The following is an 18,569-nucleotide window of genomic DNA, read 5'->3' as shown; positions in this document are numbered from 1 at the left end:
CTCACTGGAAGGAAGAAGTATCACTAAAGGGAAGCCTATGAAGGGTCCTTGGTCTCTTCCTGGTCTTTCTGCTTCCTGGCTGCCCCAAAGTGAGCAGCCTCTGTGCCTTGAGTTCCCACCACCATGATGGCCACCTACCTTCAGGCCCAAAGCAACAGATCGAGGCAAACCTGAACCAGAACCTCTGAAACTTTGACCCTGAATAAAACATTCTTCCTTTTCTTTAAGTAATGAAAGTAAAGGGTCGTTAGGATGTGAGCTCATAAAGAAATGTCTCCTTAAAAAAGAACAGTAACCTTTACATGAGAGTCCTAGACCACGACAACCAGGTAACTGAGTTCAGGGTGAGCAGGCTCCTTCTACCATGCTTAGCAAGCAGCTGCTTCCTGCTGACAGATCATGGGTCCAGTTTGGGGTCCTCCCTGCAACAGTTTCTTCCTCCCCTGAACCTTACCCATAACACAGAGACTGTCCAGAGTACCACTGAGTGCCTTATGCCTTTAGAAGGGACCTCCACTCAGACAAAGCTGAAATCCTGGCTTTGTTGAGATGTATTAAAAGGTGTGTTTAATCCAGATCTTAAGCCTGGGGGTATGGGAGGGGGTTGGTAGAGAGATGCTCGGGAAGTGACAATGGAAGCTTGTGTGCAAACTTCACAGAATCAAGCTTAAGCATCATTCAGTGCAAGTGGTGACCATGTGTATACCAAGACGTTGTGAGCTTTGGGGATTTCGTTGCTTTTAATGGTTGCTAAGCGACCCTTCCCTCCTCTCTGCCTCTTCCCCTTTTCAATGACTAAAATTATAAGCATTGTGAGTGTGGTTATGCTCTTACAAGATGAAATCAGAAGTCACCAGGATTACACAAGGTGCTTGGTGCACAGTTTTGTGCTGTAAATGTGGTTTCTGGTGAGAGGCAGGAATTGCAGGTTTACTGCTGGAAAGAGAGACCAGCCTTAAGCTACGTTTGTTCATGGTGATGATTTTTTATTCTCTGCTGGTAAGACTTCGACCAGATTTCAACCAGGGTGAGAGGTTCCTCTCTGTTCTCATGGTAACAGATCTGTCCCCATCTTGCTGGCCTGCTTTAGGGACCTCTAACAACTTCAGGCAGCTCTCAGAGTATTTGTATAATTAAGCTCCCAGAGACTCTAGGATTTGTCCTACTCTCCAGACCTAGTGACAGGACACCTGATACACTGACCCTATCAGCTGCCTCACTGAGAGATACCTCAAATCCCAGAGTTTCTGAGAAAGATAAAGTCTGAGGAGATTTGCTTTGTTCTTTCTAAGTCAATAGCTGAGCCATTTTGGTGAATTACTACCTTCATGGGGGAAACTGTGTGTGTGTGTCTATCTGTCTGTCTGTATGTCTATCTGTGTCTGTCTGTGTCTGTGTGTGTGTCTGTCTGTGTCTGTGTGTATGTGTGTGTGACTGTGTATGTGTGTCTCTGGGTGTCTCTCTGTGTATATGTGTGTGTAGGTCAAGACTAAGTGTTTTCCTCTATTCCACTCCCATTGTGTTTCAAGACAGGAACTCTCAGTGAACCTGGAGCTCACTGGCTGGCCAGCAAGCTCTGGGAATCCTTGTTTCAACCCTGACCCCAAGTACTGTGGTTACTGACCACAAGGGACTTGTGATGTTGCTACTGTGACCTTGACCCAGGGCCACAGCTGCCTCTTCTGCATTGCCGAAGGGCTGCAGTAATGAATGCATGAGAGAGATCAGGGCGAACCGAGAGCAGTTCCTGGCATACAGACACAAGCAGCACCTGCCAGACTGGTATCATTGTTAATCGGACTCTAGGACTCATATTTTCTGACAGAATGAGTTGGGGGTGAGTGGTGTCTGGTAAAGTCCAGGGTCTGACAGCAGGGTTGGCTGAAGACAAGACCAGCCGCAACCTTGGGGACTCACCTAGCATCCCATAGTGCCACAGTTCAGTGATACGGTAATCAACACCAACGCCGCGTAGGGCCCGAACTTCTTCCTCCCTTCCTTCCTTCCTTTTTAAGAGTTATTTATTTTATATAAGTATTCTGTAGCTGCCTTCAGACATGCCAGAAGAGGGCATCAGATCCCATTACGGATGGTTGATTTGAATGCAGGACCTCTGGAAGAGCAATCAATGCTCTTAACCACTGAGCCATCTCTCCAGCCCAGGGCCTGGATTTCAAGGTCTGCACTTGTACAGAGATACTGCCTGTGTCCTGTAGGTTTGGGCTTCTGAATAGCTGGCTCCCCTTCACTGGTGATCAGTTGCTGACATTGCCTTTGGTTTGGGTATATCATTAAGCAAGAATCTGAAGCAGGCAACCTTAGACATAGCTATCATTCCTCTAGCTTACCATTTGTATTCCATTCATTCAAGGAAGGTCAAGTAAGCAGCTACCTTGTGTAGGGTAGACTGAAGAAGTGGAGATAAAACAGGTAATGTCTGTCAGGGGTGTAGAAATTACAGCAGAGGGGTCAGGCTGCTCTGGAACACCAAGCCCTCTCAGCTACATCAGATAAAAGTATCTACAGTAATTTCAACAGATGCACAGTGAGAAAGAAATGATGATTGATAGATGATATGGATAAATATAGATACATAGGTAGATACATAGATAGGTACATACATGCATGATACATACATAAATACATAGGTAGATGCATAGGTAGATAGATACATAAGTAGATGGATACATAGGTACATAGGTGATAGACAGACAGATGATACAGATCACATTTATGTAGCCTAACCGAGGCTTAAACTTATCCTCCTCCTGCCTCAGTCTCCTGAATGTTGGGGACCTTAGGAAGTAAGCTCTGCCAGCCACTGCTGTCAAATCCTTTGCACATGGCAAATGCTCCTGACTTTCTTCCTCCCTCAGAAGACATTTGCAGAGCTTAATAACTGCACAGAAATGAGGGGGCTGAAGGGAAGACTTGCAGGAGTGAGGGGGATGCAAGCTTGCTGCCTCCTTTGGGTGAGAAGACTACAGAGTTCTTGAAGCTCAGAGGTCAGGTGATCTGATGGTCCCCCAGGTGGCCATTTCCATGATAAACTGACCTCCACTCAGATGCACTCCTGTGAACGCTGCTGTCCTGGACAACTCACCCCATCTCCTCAGCCTGTCTTGTTTTGTTTCTTCCCCACATTTATCTCTGAGAACATATACATTTGTCTGCTCAGCTCCTCCCCACTAACGTGTACACTCCTATCAGAGACTCCATTGTGTTCCCTGCTGGTTTCACGTCTCCACTCTGCAAATTACTGCTGAATTTGACCTTGGCCATATCATGCCATATATAGACTCTCTTGGGTCCTTTTGATAATTAAATGCACCAATAAGAAAACAACACTGGGCACCATGCCTGGCACACCCAAAGTTCTCAATCAATCCTAGCTATCCTTGGATGAATTATTCTCTAGTTATCTCCCTGGGATCAGCTGCGTGCAGAGAGTGTCTGAGACTGTTCGGGGATTTCTTTCGTCCTGAGTGGAGTTAGAAATAGAAAACTGTACTAATTAGGGACTATGAAATTGCTACTTACTGTTCCAAAGCCAGTGAACTCAAAATGTCTAAGACCTGCTTCTCAAATATGACTGCACATTGGAGTCCACAGGGGACTCTAATCAATTACTGATGCCCAGATCTCACCCCAGAGATTCTGATGTCATTGATGTGGCAGGTGGCTCAAACATCAGGGTTTTTTTTTAATTCCCCAGGTGGTTCTAACCTGTAGTGGGTTTACAGCAACGGCTCTACAGACTTCCCTTGAGACTGAGTGAGACAAACGGTATTTATGGCCCAGCAGCTACCGCACCTTCCTAAAAGGAGAAATTTTTGGAAGACTGGCTTGTTAAAAACTCATCACTATGCTCTAGCAGTTCCTCTCTCGAGATGGCTGTTGAAATGGGCTCAGCTGGTGGGTGTGTAAGCACTTTGTTAAGCTGCAGGCCAGCCCGGGCTACATGGCAAGACCCTGACTCAAAAAAGAAAAAAGAAGGGAAGGTCAGGGGAGCTATCGACTGATGTCAAGTCACAGGATGCTAACAGGGAAAACCTGAGAGGTTCCAGCAGCACAATCAAGTAGGAAAACTGAGGCTAGAAAAGCCAAACCAAACTTTGACTCCACCCCACACTGCCCATGTGTCCAAGCAGCACAGCCTTTGGCCCCACAGGGTGTTGAGAAGAGAGCTGCTTATTATCCTAATATATTTCTAAACAAACAAAACATCTTGTCCTGCTTTGAACTGTAATAGAATTCAGAGTTCTTGGTTCAGACCTTATAAGGAAAGGTCCAGGGCTGTTATCTGTGTCAGTAAACTCCAGTTGAATTGAGAGACAGCCACATTTCGGTAAAGGGCTTTCTAGAAAGCAGCCCGACTCCGTTCTCCCATCACAGTGTCAAGGGAGAGCAAGGGGAGGCACATGATGCTAAGTGAGACAAGTCAGCACACAGGGACCACGTGGCTCCACGTAACAAAAGGAGAGTCGAGCAGAGTCAAGCTCAGAGACCTGAAGGAACTCAGAGACCAGAAGAGGAAAAGTGGTCACTGAGGATGGAGGGAGAGTAAATGGGGGAAATCGATGTTTAACAGGGACAGAGTTTCCGTTGAAAAGAACCCTGGAGGGCTGGAGAGATGGCTCAGTGGTTAAGAGTACCAACTGCTTTTCCAGAGGTCATGAGTTCAAATCCCAACAACCACATAGTGGCTCACAACTATCTAGAATGGGTTTTGGTGTCCTCTTCTGGTGTGTCTGAAGACAGCTACAGTGCACTCACATATATAAAATAAATAAATCTTTTTTAAAAAAGAGAAAGAAAAGAACCCTAAAGATGGATAATGGTGGTTTGATGACTTCGTGAATGCTTTAATGCTGCTAAACTGCACACTTTAAAAAAGTGGTTGGAATGATGAATTCCATGGTCTGCATAACAAGCATCATCACTTAAAATGGTATTCTATCACGGAGGTCTACTGACACACATGTATAATGCCTGCAAGTGTGCTGATGTGTGTGTGTATGTGTGATCCCAGCACATGGGAGGGTTAAGACAAGCCACAAGACCTTGTCTCCAAAGGAAGTGGCTGAGAGCAGGTGAGAAAAATTCTGGTTCTCAAAACTGCACATTGGGACCCACCACGGATCTTAACAATTCCTAGTGTCTAAGCCACACCCCTGGACACTCCCATGTCACTGATAAAGCTGGCAGGTGGCCTGAAGAACAATATTTTTAAAAAAAATCTCCATGTGTATCTAACCTGCAGCAGGTTTGAGAGCCACAAACAAGAGGAGCTCATTTCAGATCCCAGCACTCCAAAAAAGAAGCTTGGTGTTCCCACACATGTAATCCCAGAGGGTTTGTGGGGTGGGACTGCTGAGTTTTAGCAAGGCTCCAGGATCTTGAAGCTGATGGGACAATGAGGGAATGAAGAAATCAAAGGACACACAGGACTAGCTGGGGTCAGGTGGCCTGGGCTCTCTGTAGAGAAAACGCTGCACCTTGGAAGCGCAGCGTGCTTGCTATGTAGCGTTGAACAGGATTGTGGGGTTGTTGCTGAGCTGAACATAGAGGTGGGGTTAGTACGTCCAGGTAAACAAGGGAGCAGGGTTTATGCTATACGGCTAGAACACAGATAGTCTGGCTGTTGATTGGCATCCAGACCGGTTCTATCTGGGGGCATCTTGGCTCGTGTGTGTAGCGTAGAGATAGACGTGATGCGCCCCAGTCCCTTCAGGATGCTGGCTCAGGTTTGTTCAGATGTTTACCTACCCAGGATGTATATGTGCTGCTACTCCTTTTTTTTAAAAAAAGCTTTCCGACATGCTTCAGATGTGTATTAGCACAAGTGTGAATTTCACCTTCGGAAGCAGGCTATGCAAAAGGAGGTCATATGTTTCTGCCTAAGCAGGGCCTCTGGAAGTAAGTTGCTCTTCTAAATGACTTTTATTATTATAACTATTTAATTTATTTTTTTCACTTTACATTCCAATTGCAGCCCCTCTCTCCTCTTTTCCCAGTTCTACACTCACAAATCCCTCCCCCCATTACCTCCTCCCCTTCTTCTCAGAGAAGGGGAATCCTCCACCCTGGGATATCCAGTCCCAGCAGGACTAAGCACATTCTTTCCCACTAAGAACCAGGCAGGAGAAGGGGATACAATGGCAGGCCACAGAGTCAGAGACAGAGCTCCTCCCCCCCACCCCGCCCCCGACTCATTTGATGAATACCCACAACTAAGAATTAACCTCTGACATAGGTTAGTCTGCTGCGGGGTTGGGGAAGCCTCCCTCATCTGTAAGCAAGGCCAGTCACCCACTCCTAGACAAGCCAGGGTATTTATAGCTCAATAAAAGTTTACCTAAGTGAAACATTTAGATGTTTCATTGATCTACTGCGAATATTCAGATGTTAGTTGATCTAAGTGAAGCATCTGTTTCACTACCTCCAGCACTACGGGAACATCACGAAAGACTAGAAGAGCCAGAAGGTGGGAAGGAGAGCTGTCAAGTGCTGACTTCTGGGTGTGATGTGGGCTTGGCACTCATGGGCTCACTCCAGCTGTGGTTGTCTGCATATGATTCACCAGAGGGGACCTGTCAACATCCTCTCACAGATAGAGAAGCAGGCCTCATGTTTCTGGTTAACAGTTGCTAAGAGAGGGGAGGCCTTTTTCTTCAGTGCTGTGGCCATTAGTTAATTGTTCGTACTCCAGGAAATAACACTGGTTCATGCAAGCAAGACTAATTAAACTCAGCAGGTCAGAATAAATAAATATGAATAAATAAATAAATCGTAGGGAGGAAAGTTTGGAAGAAGGAGTAAAAGAGATGAGGAGGGAATAGGGGTAAAATGAACAAAGTACATATATACGTATATGAAGTCATCTACAGATTTTAAAAACACACATATTTAAAGGAAGCAAGGATGTGGAGAGGCGGCAGCAGGATGGGTCCATGAGTCTCTCTGTGCAATTCTTACTTAATTCAGTCTCTGGAACATGCGTGGTGGAAGGAGAGAACTGACTCCCCAGAGCTGTCCTCTCTCACATACATGCATGCGTGCATGCCTGCAAACACATGTGCGCACACACACACACACACGCGCACACACACACACACACACAGAGAGAGAGAGAGAGAGAGAGAGAGAGAGAGAGACGTGCACATGTGCATGCACACACTTAACCTTGTTTTTAAAAGGAAAGTATCAGAAGAGTTTCTGGCCCAAGAAAGGGCTCCCCTCCAAGGCAGGAGGCCTCATAATCCGCTTGTGGAGCTGAGAAATAAAATCTAAATTTAATCATCAAGTGATTTGGGTGTGCCCCCAGAGTCTGAGAAGCCCTGCTTTAGGGCATCCACTAAAAAAGCACAGTATCGGCACCCATCTTCATGAGGCTGTCCATTCTGCACTTGGATTCTCTGCCTGTCTTATGAGCCCAGTGCTGACACGGACAGTCCTTGCGGTCTTATGTATGAGGTACTACAGAGTCCCTCTTCAGGCTACAAGCTGGGGTTAAATCCTAGCTGCACCACATCCAGGCTGATTCACATAAAGCAGAACAGGAACCGCAGGCAGTGGATAGCTCTGAGCTCATGTTAACAGGCAGCAGATGTCACACTCCTTAGCTCTCAGACGGCAACCTTGCTGTGTGCAGGTGAGGCTCTCGTGCCACCCCCCCCATGTCCCGTAGGCTGTGAGTGCCCATCTCACCAAGCCTTTGGTGCCAGGCCCTTTGAATTCACCAGCCCGCCCACAGGATGGCTCCTGCAAACCCAAGCCCTGCAAGGATGTTAGCATCTATTCTGCACCCATATCTGCCACAGCCCATTGCCCCCTGAGGCTGAAAGTCATTCTCTCTACACAAGGAAACAGGCACAGAAGAGATAAGTCACCAGGGCTGCAAGTGGTGCAGCTAGGATTTACACACACACACACACACACACACAGAGGAACATGTGTGCTCCTGCCCTCCCAAGGAAGTGTGTTCAGGGCCCTCTCTGGCCTGCCACCCTCTTGGAATGCAGCTTCGCCCCCCTCTGTGCCTCGCTCTCCTTGGTGCACATGTGTCCAGAGCCGTTTGCCTGTGGATAGTGACAACCAGGTGTGACCTGGATAGGCTTTTTCACCTCCAAGAAGAAATACACCAAAGGCTGGGGGCCGGAGTGGCTGGAGGGGGGGCTGCTTACTGGACAAGTGTAAAGACCTGAGTTTGGATGCCCAGCACTCATGTGGAAGAAAAGAAAGCCAGGTAGAGTGGTACTGGTCCACAGCTGTGAGCCCAGTGCTGTAAGGGCAAACAGGCAGATCCCAGGCTCTCACTGGCCAGATGGCCTAGCACAGGTGCTGAGTTTTGGGTTCACTGAAAAGCCCCGCCTCAAAAGGCAAAATAGAAAGCAATAGAAAAAGACATCTGGTATCAACTGCTGGTGTTCAAACACACACACACACACACACACACACACACACACACACACACACACTGAAGGAGAATTGTTGACCTAAGGGTCTGGGCACAGCGTATGTCCTATATCCATATTAGCCATGGTTATTCCCTGGTCATCCTTCCTTTCATATTAACATTCACCATTCTCTCTACAAGATACTCTACATCCTCCGTCGGGATCTGACCCATGTTCAGTTCTTAGGACACATTCTGGAAACTTATAATTGAGAAACAGAAGCTATTCCTTTACATCCTATTCTGGCTTGGGAATGGTGGCCACATTCAACATCCACTCAGGAGAGGAAAACAACCCTCCCTATCCTATTCCCCATCTACAAGCACAATACACACACACACACACACACACAGTGGGGGTGGCTGACGTTTTATTCATGGGGAAGATGGTCCTACCTACACCTCCTGATGATAGATTAGTGCCATCTCATCGTTAAAGGGGTTGTTAGGCTAGGATAGGGGAGCCATGGACAGACAAGCAGACCTGGTACCTGAGGGCCCAGTGTATCTTGCTGGACCAGTGCCCGCCTAGGCTGCTAGAGCGTTATGGATCCAGGCTATTCTTAATCCCCACACAGTCACAGGGAGGGCTGGCCCTTGCTCCCCGTGGGAAGGAAACACTCAGAGCCTTAATTATACCTTCTGTCTAGGTCAACTAAGGCCCCAATTACACTCCATACGGGGCAGCTGCTGCTAGACTCCCAAACACTTTGAAGCTGTTGAGAGCAAAACCTATAGGTTCTACACATGCAAAAAGCCAGCGAATGGCCTGGTAGGAAGCACACACTCTACCCAGTTATCACCCACTCGCCCATCATGTCTCCAGAGTCCGTCTTGCCCACTGAAGGATGGGATAGCAGCAGATGAGACCATATGAAGGGGCGTCCCGGCCTGCCTTCTGCATACTGAGAAGACTTCGGGAGCCCTGTCTGGGTGTGGGCTTCTTGTCTTCTCAGAGCAGTGATTCTGAACAGTCTGTGACAACCTGGTCCCAGCCTGTGACCCTGCCTGCAGGGAGTGCCCTCTGCTGCCTGCAGGGAGTGTCATGTGCTTGGCACCCCTTCAGCCTGTCAGTGTACACACACTGCCCAAGACACAACTCAGAGCTGAGGGCAGGCTTTGTATAGATGGAGCCACCGGTGGGAGACCTCCCTTTCACTGACTTAGGAGCCTTGCTGATAAATCAAGTACCATGCCCAGATATTTGCAAGTTGTTCTTTATACTTGTGTTTTGTTTTGTTTTCTAGAAAGTTCTGAATACCACCCCAGCCTTTCCACAGACTCCTCTTTTGGATTCAGATTGCCAGCATGGTGTGATTCCTCCATATCCCCTCCCACCTAGGCTTCCACTAATCAGCTCTCTAGGGTTTATCTAGCTGGGACTCCCTGTAGACCCAGGAATGGAGCCCTCTATTTGCTCCCATCTAGAGCAAGGTTCTGTTTGTTCCAGGTTTCTCTTGTTACAGGGCTTAGCAGAAGACACAGGAACTCCCCAAAATCCCTCATGCCCAGGAGCTTTTGAATATACCCACTTGTATCTTTTTTTTTTTTTTTTTTTTTTTTTTTTTTTGTAAAGACTTTGGGAGACCAGCATCCAAAAGGAAATCACTTGGTTGTCACTAGTCCAGCAGGTTGTTGGTTTTATTGAAAGGTAAAGAACAGTCTTAACTTGTGTCACAAACTGGTTCAAAATTGTGGCCTACGAGTAATCCTGTCCTGCAAATAAGCAAGGGTTTGAGCAGGAAACCCTGTGGACTATTCTCCAGTTCTAGACTCTACAATGAGGTAGACTACTTCCAGAACATTCTATTCTATATTAGAGTGCTTGTTGACTTTGTCAGTGAAAACTCTTAAGCCACCTCCCCAATGGGTACTGCGTTTTAGTTTTCTGACAGCCTCACTCACTGGCAAGACAACAAAACCAAGTAAAGAACCTGCTACAAACACATTAATTGTCCCTGTGACTTTTAGAGTCACAGGAATGCACTGTACACATAGCAAGGGTGAGTCTCTGATGCCCTGTTCTGAGTGACGAGAATCAGGCTAACAGCCACAAACTGGTCCCATTTGTATGGTATTGTATTTGAAGTAAAAGCAGAAGGCTGGGTAGGCCGTGCATACTTCTCAGCTCGGCACACAGGAGCAGGAACATCGGGTGTTTGAGGCTGGAGCTAGGGAGATGCTTCAGTGGTTAAGAGAAAGTGCATTTGGTTCTCAACATTCTCATGGTGGTTCACAACTATCTAGAACTCCAGTTCTGGGGGATTTGATGCCACCTTCTTGTTTTATGGGCAACAGTACTTACTCAGTGCACACAAATCTATATGGAAACAGTAACTGTGCACATGCAAGTAAAATATGTGTTTCTTTGAAAAAATAAACAGAGGGCTCAAGGCCGACCTTCATAGTAGGCATCACAGTGAGACTTTATCAATAAATAAACAAATTATTTATTAAAAAAAAAACTCGGAAGAACAGAAAGCAGTGGTCCACAGGGCTTGGAGCTAAAAATGGCCAGAAGATGTGATGGAAATGTTGGAGATTATGAAATAACAAGATTAGGACAGTAGAGGCATTCTTGACAAAGCTCACAGAAGTGGAGGCTGGAGAAATGGCTCAGCCATTGAGATCACTTGCTGCCCTTCCAGAGAGGACTCAGGTTCAATTCCCATCCCCACTCACTACTTCCCCTCCCCCCAACACACACAGGCTGGCTCACAACCCTTTATAACTCTAGGTCCAGGGGATCCTATGCCCTCTTCTGGACCCTAAGGGTAGTGCACAAATGGGGTATTCCTACATACATGCAGGCAAAACACCCATACACATAAAGAAAAATTAGGAGGGAAAAATACCCCCATAGAACCACACACTGAATGTGCACTTCATACTGCATGAAAATCGTATCTCAGTAAACCTGACTTTTAAAAGGTGTAACTGCTATAAATTATTTTCTGATCCTTTTTTGAAACGATGCAACACATGAAAACTATCAAACTTACGTAGCCTCCCGACCTGTCCTTGAAAGTAGGGATTGAAACTAACCATTAAACTGAGCATGTCAAAGACAAGGACCAATGCATCCGACAGAGCTGTCTCATGTCGAAAAGGCTCAGGCCACACAATCAGGGCATCAGTCCCTTAGCCCTCCAGTCCGTTCTTCATAGTCATGCTTCCAATGAGACAGACACCAGGCCAGGCAAGGGAGGAGCAGCTAATGAACAGGCCAGAGCTGCTCCCCATGAGGGGCACATCATCCAGTGCTCTTGGGGAAGGGGTGGGGTGACTCTCTCAAGGGTGTTAGCCAGGTAGGGCCATACATACACCTGAGGACATCTATCCAATGGATATGAGAGGAGAGGGGGTGAGGGCAGCCTCTGACACTGAAAGTGAGACAAGGAAGCCATGGCTGGGCATGTTTTAGTCATTTCTAGCTAAGGTGTATCCTGAGGCAAAGAGGAAAATGAAGTCCCACCCAATTCAACTTCCAAAGATCACTTTTGTGACTCCAAGACATGTGAACAGGGAGCCATCAAGTAAATAGCTCTCCAGGGCCACCAGCTAAATGCCTGTTCTAGTCAGGATCTCTATTACTGTGATGAAACACCATAGCCCAAACGAACTTGGAGGAGGAAAGGATTTATTTGGCTTACACTTCCACACTTCATCATCAAAGAAAGTCAGGACAAAAATAAAATCGGGGCGGGATGGAGGCAGTGGTTAAAGCTGAGGCCATGGAAGAATGCTGCTTACTGACTTGCTCCTCATGGCTTGCTCGCTGTCCTTTATTATAGAACCCAGGACCACCAGCCCAGGTAAGGCACCACTCACAATGGGCTGGACTCTGTTTTTTTTTTTTTTTTTCAGTTAAGGCTCCTGTCTCTCAAATGATTATAGCCTGTGTCAGACTGACACATAAATACCAGTTTAACATCTTCAGAAGTCAGTTTAATCTGGATGTTGTCTAGCTGAAGAGCTGAAGATTGCATCAGATCCCATATGGAGGATTTAGTGCCACCAGAGTATCCCCACTTTAGACACCAGTACCAAGTTTCAATCTCTGGAAATTTTGACGAGTCAGCTGTCAATCCAAGTTCCCATGACCTCTTTTTGGGCTGATTCATTTGGAAGAGTGATTCACAGAACTCAGTGTAGCAGTAGATATTAAGTAAAGTGGAGATAATACCAGGCACCATGCCACACTACCCCCTGTTACTCTCTGTCCCCAGTGGTCTCTGCATTTCCATGGCTAGCCCCATGCAGTGGCTGCATATCTTGAGGCTCTCTTGCTGTGGACTCTGCTTACATCCCCAGCATCCACCCCTGTGGTTACAGTCACAATTCCCAGTAACCCCATAAAATCAAAACTCTACAGGCTTGTAATAAATCAATTAGATTTATATCAGTAAATCCTCCTTACTCCACAAAATGTCCCCACAATAAACTCAGAGCCAACTAATATTGATATAAACTGCTCACCTAGATAAGACAAATTGTTCTATAATAATCTATCCCTTATAAGATACTCATAGCTACCTGTGGCTATTTAAATGTAAGCTGGGTCATCTTTCTCCTCCTCCATCTTGGTTTCTTCTCCTTTCTCACTTATCTCTCCTGCCTCTAAAAGACGCTGCCCCCACCTTTCTTTTCCACTGCCCAATCACAGGCCTTGCTTTATCTTGTGCCTGCCCTCACCTGCATATAGACCTCAACCCACAACTCAAGGAAACACTTCTACAGGTAGAGTTTTAAAGAACACAGATGAGCAGGTTCAAGAGGTGAGCTAGAGGAAAGAGACATGGCTCTCTAATAGGCCTTCTCTAGGCACACTGCTTTCAAGGAAACCTCCTCTCCAAGACATGTTCTGTGAGTTTCCATTGAACAAGCACAGCTGAAATGTATACAACCAAGGGGGAAAGAGAGCACTTTAAAAGAAAAAAATTTAGGGACTAGAGAGTTGGCTTAGAGGTTAACACTGGCTGTTCTTCCAGAGGTCCTGAGTTCAGTTCCCAGCAACCACATGGTGGCTCACAATCATCTGTAATGAGATCTGATACCCTCTTCTGGCCTGCCCAAGGATATGCAGGTAGGATGCTGTATACATAAGAAATAAATACATCTTCTTTTTTAAATGTAGACCGACCAAGTGCTCACAGAATGAGTGGAGGGCCTGGGTTCTTCCCAGTCTCTGTTTCCTTTGGAAATGAGAAACACCTTACTGCTAGTTATGGACAAAGATAGATCTGAGAGTGTCTTTATGGCCAACGTCAAGGCGGAAAGGTGAAGGAAAGCTTGAGCTGCTGGTGGTTGCAATGGCCTGATTTGGAAAAGGAAGTAGGAATCAGGGGCATGACAAAAACATCTTTCTCAGCCCTTCCATTTCCTACCAGTCTTGGGCCTGCTCTTCAGTCTTTGTTCAACCAGTGAAGAGGCTGCAGGGTACATGGGCGTCTCATTTTCTTGTCTGCTTTGACCTGAGACGGTGATAACTTTTTTATCAGAACAAAGCAAATTTGGATGCCAAGCTGAGAGCAACAGCAACAATCAAGACCAATCCCAGGATTTCCTATGGACCCCTTGGTCTTAACCTTTACCTACAAAAGGGTCTGTGCTTTTCCTTCAGTGATGAACTATTCTGGAAAATTTACATAGATAGTTCTGGCTTCACATTCAGGCCCAGTGTCTGGGGTTATATAGAAGACAACTTCTGTGTTTCCTAGATATATTTCCCTGTCTATAAATAAAAAAAAAAATCACTGACGTGTGATTAGCACGAGTCTTATCCCAGGCAAAACATCATAATACAGTGACCAAATCAACCAAAACATCTATCCCTCAAAACTGTAGACTCCCCAGCAACCCCTGGACCTAAAGAAGCTGTAGCTGCCCCGTGGCTCAGGGCTGCTTTGGTAGGTGCATCATTTGCCTGTATCAGTTAAGAAGGTTCTTCTTGTTGTCAGCAGGGGCCTGGGTTTGGGGCAGTGTTGATTCCTATCATCAGTATAAATGCCACTGGCTCAACTGCAGATCTAATGCTACTTCTCAGAGTCAGCCATTGAATACAATTCCAGTGTTTTATACTGATGGTTGATGGTGGCAATGAACTTGAACATGGCTCCCATTAACCAACATGGACAGACTTGGTTATATAACAAGGGGTGCAGAAAAACACTCCTTCCAAAATATTGATACCCTGGGATCTCCCCCCCCACACACACAAAGAAGAATCCCAGGACCTCGTAAGGTTCCCGCACATATTATCAAGATTAAAGAGACAAAGACAGACAGGATACTGAAAGGAGCTCCGATCCTCTCTGGGAGGAAGAACCAAGATGGAACAGGAGAGGCAGCAGCTGCAGATGTCTGGCTGATAACATAAGGGACTTTACTGGCTGGTTTTGTGTCAACTCAACACAAGCTGGAGTTGTCACAGAGATAGGAGCCTCAGTTGAGAAAATGCTTCCATGAAGCAATTTCTAAACTAGTGATCAAGGGGAGAGGGCCCAGCCCAGCCCATTGTGGACAGTGCCATCTTGGCTGGTAGTCCCCTGAAAGCAAACTGAGCAAGCCAGGGAAAGCAAGCCAGTAAGTAACATCCCTCCATGGTCTCTGCATCAGCTCCTGCTTCCTGACCTGCTTGAGTTCCAGTCCTGATTCCTCTGGTGATGAACAGCAATGTGGAAGTGTAAGCTGAATAAACCCTTTCCTCCCCAACTTGCTTCTTTTGTGCAGGAATAGAAACCCTGACTAAGACAGGAACTTTATCTTTTAGGGTTATCTGTCGGAAGGGTTGGTGACAAAGTGGTACCGCTCTCCACGACTGCTCCTGTCCCCAAACAACTACACAAAAGCCATCGATATGTGGGCAGCTGGCTGCATCCTAGCAGAGATGCTCACAGGGAAAATGCTCTTCGCTGGTAAGTAAGGCCACCTGCTTCCCTCCCAGTGCTGTTCAAATCACATACAAAATACACATTAAGCCCAAAGCATGCTGAGATGACTTTTTCTGCTTTTTATGATAATTCTTGTAGACAAAGCATTTTGTAGTTTTGTATTTTGTGCAAAAATACTATAAAAGCCAAATTAGCCTCATGAGCACAGGACTTTTTAGTCTGCTGGCTATTTTGCTATGGTCTAAAGCCACCACCTCAGTGTAGTACTATTAAAAATGGGGCTTAAGGGAAAATGCTCTGTGGTACTGGCACTTCTGCATTCCCAGAGTTCCCTTCCCCTCGCACCATACGAGGATATAACAGGTTCACACCCTTTATGAAAAACAAAGCCCTTCACTAGTCACTGAATCTGCCAGTGCCTTAATCTGGGAGTTCTCAGCCTCCAGAACTTCAAGAAATAAATGTTTGTTGTTTATAAGCCATTTAGTCTAGGGTATTTTGTTATAGCATCTCAAGTGAACTGAATCACACTTATACTCCAACACCTTCAGATTAAGTGCAAATTTTAAAAAAAGCTTGCTCAGTATTTTTGGGCTCTTCCTCCTCCCTCTCTGATGATGTGTTCCCTGTCCTGCAGCCCCACCAAGTAACACATTGCTTCCCTAATCTATCAACGCCCACTGAAGACCCTGTCCTTCATTATGGCTCTGCCAATGCCCCCAGCACTCATCCTGTTGGCTCTCCCAAGGCACTTTATCCCCCATGTGCTTCTTGCTCCTTTCCTGCTCAAGCATGTGCCGTCTCCACTTAGCTTCTCCTGCTTCTCCTTGTCCTGTTGCTCATCTCCCTTTGTCATTTTGCTGTGACAAAATTCCCTGATATAAACACCTAAAGGGTTAACTTTGGCTCGTTGTCAGGATTACCAGCTCAGCTGGCCACAACCGTTCAGAACTGTGGCTAGGTAGAAATGTCATGGTGGGAAGAAGATACCGGGAAAGCTTCAGGGAAGGGAGGAGAGGGAGAGAGAGAAAAATGGACAGACTGACGAACTGACAGAGACAGGAAGAAACACACCCTTCAAGCTCATTGCCATATAAACTACTTCCTCCAAGTATCACGCACCCCATTTCAGCTAGTCACTCTGTCATACCTTAAACTACCCATGACCCAGTGGCCTCTGAATAGCGGCCAGGGGAGAGCTCTATGCACCCAGACCACAGGCCTGACTGTCTTAGTTCAGAAGAACCCACTTTACTCTCATCCTATCCTGCAGGTTAGCAGCAACTGTCCCCTGCACCTTCTGACTCTGGGCCCTGGGTTGATGGCCTCTACCTCCCTCTGTAACCAGGTCTCCACGCCTGCTTCTCCCTCTCCTCTGTCCGGGATCCCTCCACCCTTCCCTAGTCCCCACCCATTTGCATGAAATGATGCTTTCGCTGATTCCCGGGAATCTGAACCAGCTCTGGTCCCTCTGGCAATAGTGTTCAAGAACCAAGGCAGTGCACAGTGACCTCCATATGCACAGGTTGACAGCGAGAGTCAGCTTCGTTACAAGGAAGGTAGGAAAGCCGGTATCTAGTGAGGTGTCCTCTGACCCCAAGGACATGTCAGCAGAGAAGGAAGAGAGGTCACACAGCACCTGTTCCTAGTTTGCAATGGTTCCTTAGTACTCAGAACACTAATATACCTCCTTCAAGTACCATCTGTCACCAGTGGGCATCGATCCTTCTTATGGATTTATGTCACTGGTTTCTCTGGGAGAGTCATGTTCCCCATCTCTAGAAAGCAGAGGAAGCTGAGGTTTATCACGTATTTTATATGTGCTAGCCCCTCTGGTGTGCCAGTGGAATGGGTCCTCTTTACCAGTCATCCCAACTGTCGGCAGTCATCCTCTTTCTATAAGGTGTTGAAAGAGAGATGAACATTCAGATGACCAGGTCTGCTTTCAGGGCCATCTGACTCCTCATGTTCCTGCCCCTTGTCCACTGTGTAAATCATGAAATGCCATCGGCTGCCTCCAGTATGACCCAGTTGCTCCCTAGCAGGGACTCACAAATGAGAAAGACTAGTTCCCTGCCAGCCCAACCTTCTCTAAAGAGGTGACTCCAAGCTCAGAGCTGTGTACTGATGTCCTTTTGTCACAGAGGAGAATAATCAGGGTCTGGAGACTGTATGCTCTTGATTGCCAGTGGCTTTCTTGTCCCCTGAAGAATAATTTAAAGTACTCATCTGGAGAAGACAAGCCCATGAGAGGCTTCTAGAATCCCTATGCTTTGAGCTTAAGACAGGGAAAGACCACAGGCATCTCTTTAAGAGAATTCTCAAGGCAATAGACCTTTGAATGCATGTAGTGCTAGATGAGGCTGGGGAGAATGAATAGCCACTCGGATATGATGCTTCCTAAGCCACCAGCTGCTGGATGACTGGGATTCGGCAGAAGCCAGTGGACTGAGAAGCCTCAAAGTGGATGACCAGGCAGGGCTTTCCAGGAAGAACAAATAGAACAGAGGGTTCAGCCTGGAAGAGAGGAGTGGAGAGAGCTCTGAGGCTGAGAAGACAGCATGAAGGCAGCACAGCCTGGAGAATTAACACCTTTAGCATGATGCCTGGCACAGAGGAGGCACCTGACCTAGTCAGTGTTCTGTGGCTGTGACCAAGGCAACTTATAAAAGGAAACATAAATTGGGGACTTGCTTACAGGGTCACTGTGGCAGGAAGCAAAATAGCTGGGACTAGTGTGGGCTTTTGAAACCTCAAAACCCACCCCCAGTGACATACCTCCAACAAGGCCACACCTCCTAATCCTTCCCAAACTGATCTACTCCCTGGTGACTAGGCATTCAAGCTTGAGAGCCTATGGGAGCCATTTTCAGTCAACCCACCATTGCATCCAACACATAACTATTGAATGGATGGATGGATGGATGGATGGATGGATGGATGGATGGATGGATGGATGGATGCTTGGCTCTATCCTGTCCTGGTGCTTCTCCAGAGCTTACAGAACCCACCTGCTAGCGGGATAGATAATCCGCAGACAGAACTAGATACCACCTGATAGGTTACTGTCCTCGTCACTGTGACAAGATCCTTGACAGAAACACCTTATGAAAGCTAAGTTCATGATGGCTTATAGTGTCATGACAGGGAGGGCTTTGTGGATGAGGTGGCCTATTCAGTGTCAGTGGGAAATTTATTGCACACAGCTGTTCACATCT

General features: G+C 46.7%; 1 protein-coding gene across 2 annotated transcripts in view; it reads left to right on the top strand.

The window, feature by feature from the left end:
* MAPK4 (mitogen-activated protein kinase 4) overlaps window positions 1–18,569 on the top strand; it is a gene marked incomplete at its 5' end in the record, with an annotated part of 49,136 nt that overhangs the window by 22,602 nt on the left and 7,965 nt on the right. For both annotated transcript variants that reach the window (XM_080920159.1, XM_080920158.1), the window contains one exon: window positions 15,231–15,375. In XM_080920159.1, coding sequence (XP_080776285.1) covers window positions 15,231–15,375 — 145 coding nt within the window. The remainder of the gene's footprint in view (window positions 1–15,230; window positions 15,376–18,569) is intronic.

The sequence above is a fragment of the Micromys minutus genome, assembly GCF_963924665.1.
Source record: "Micromys minutus genome assembly, chromosome: 8".
Lineage (NCBI taxonomy): Eukaryota > Metazoa > Chordata > Mammalia > Rodentia > Muridae > Micromys > Micromys minutus.
The sequence above is the reverse complement of the archived record's forward strand: the minus strand, read 5'-3'. Positions and strand labels throughout refer to the sequence as shown.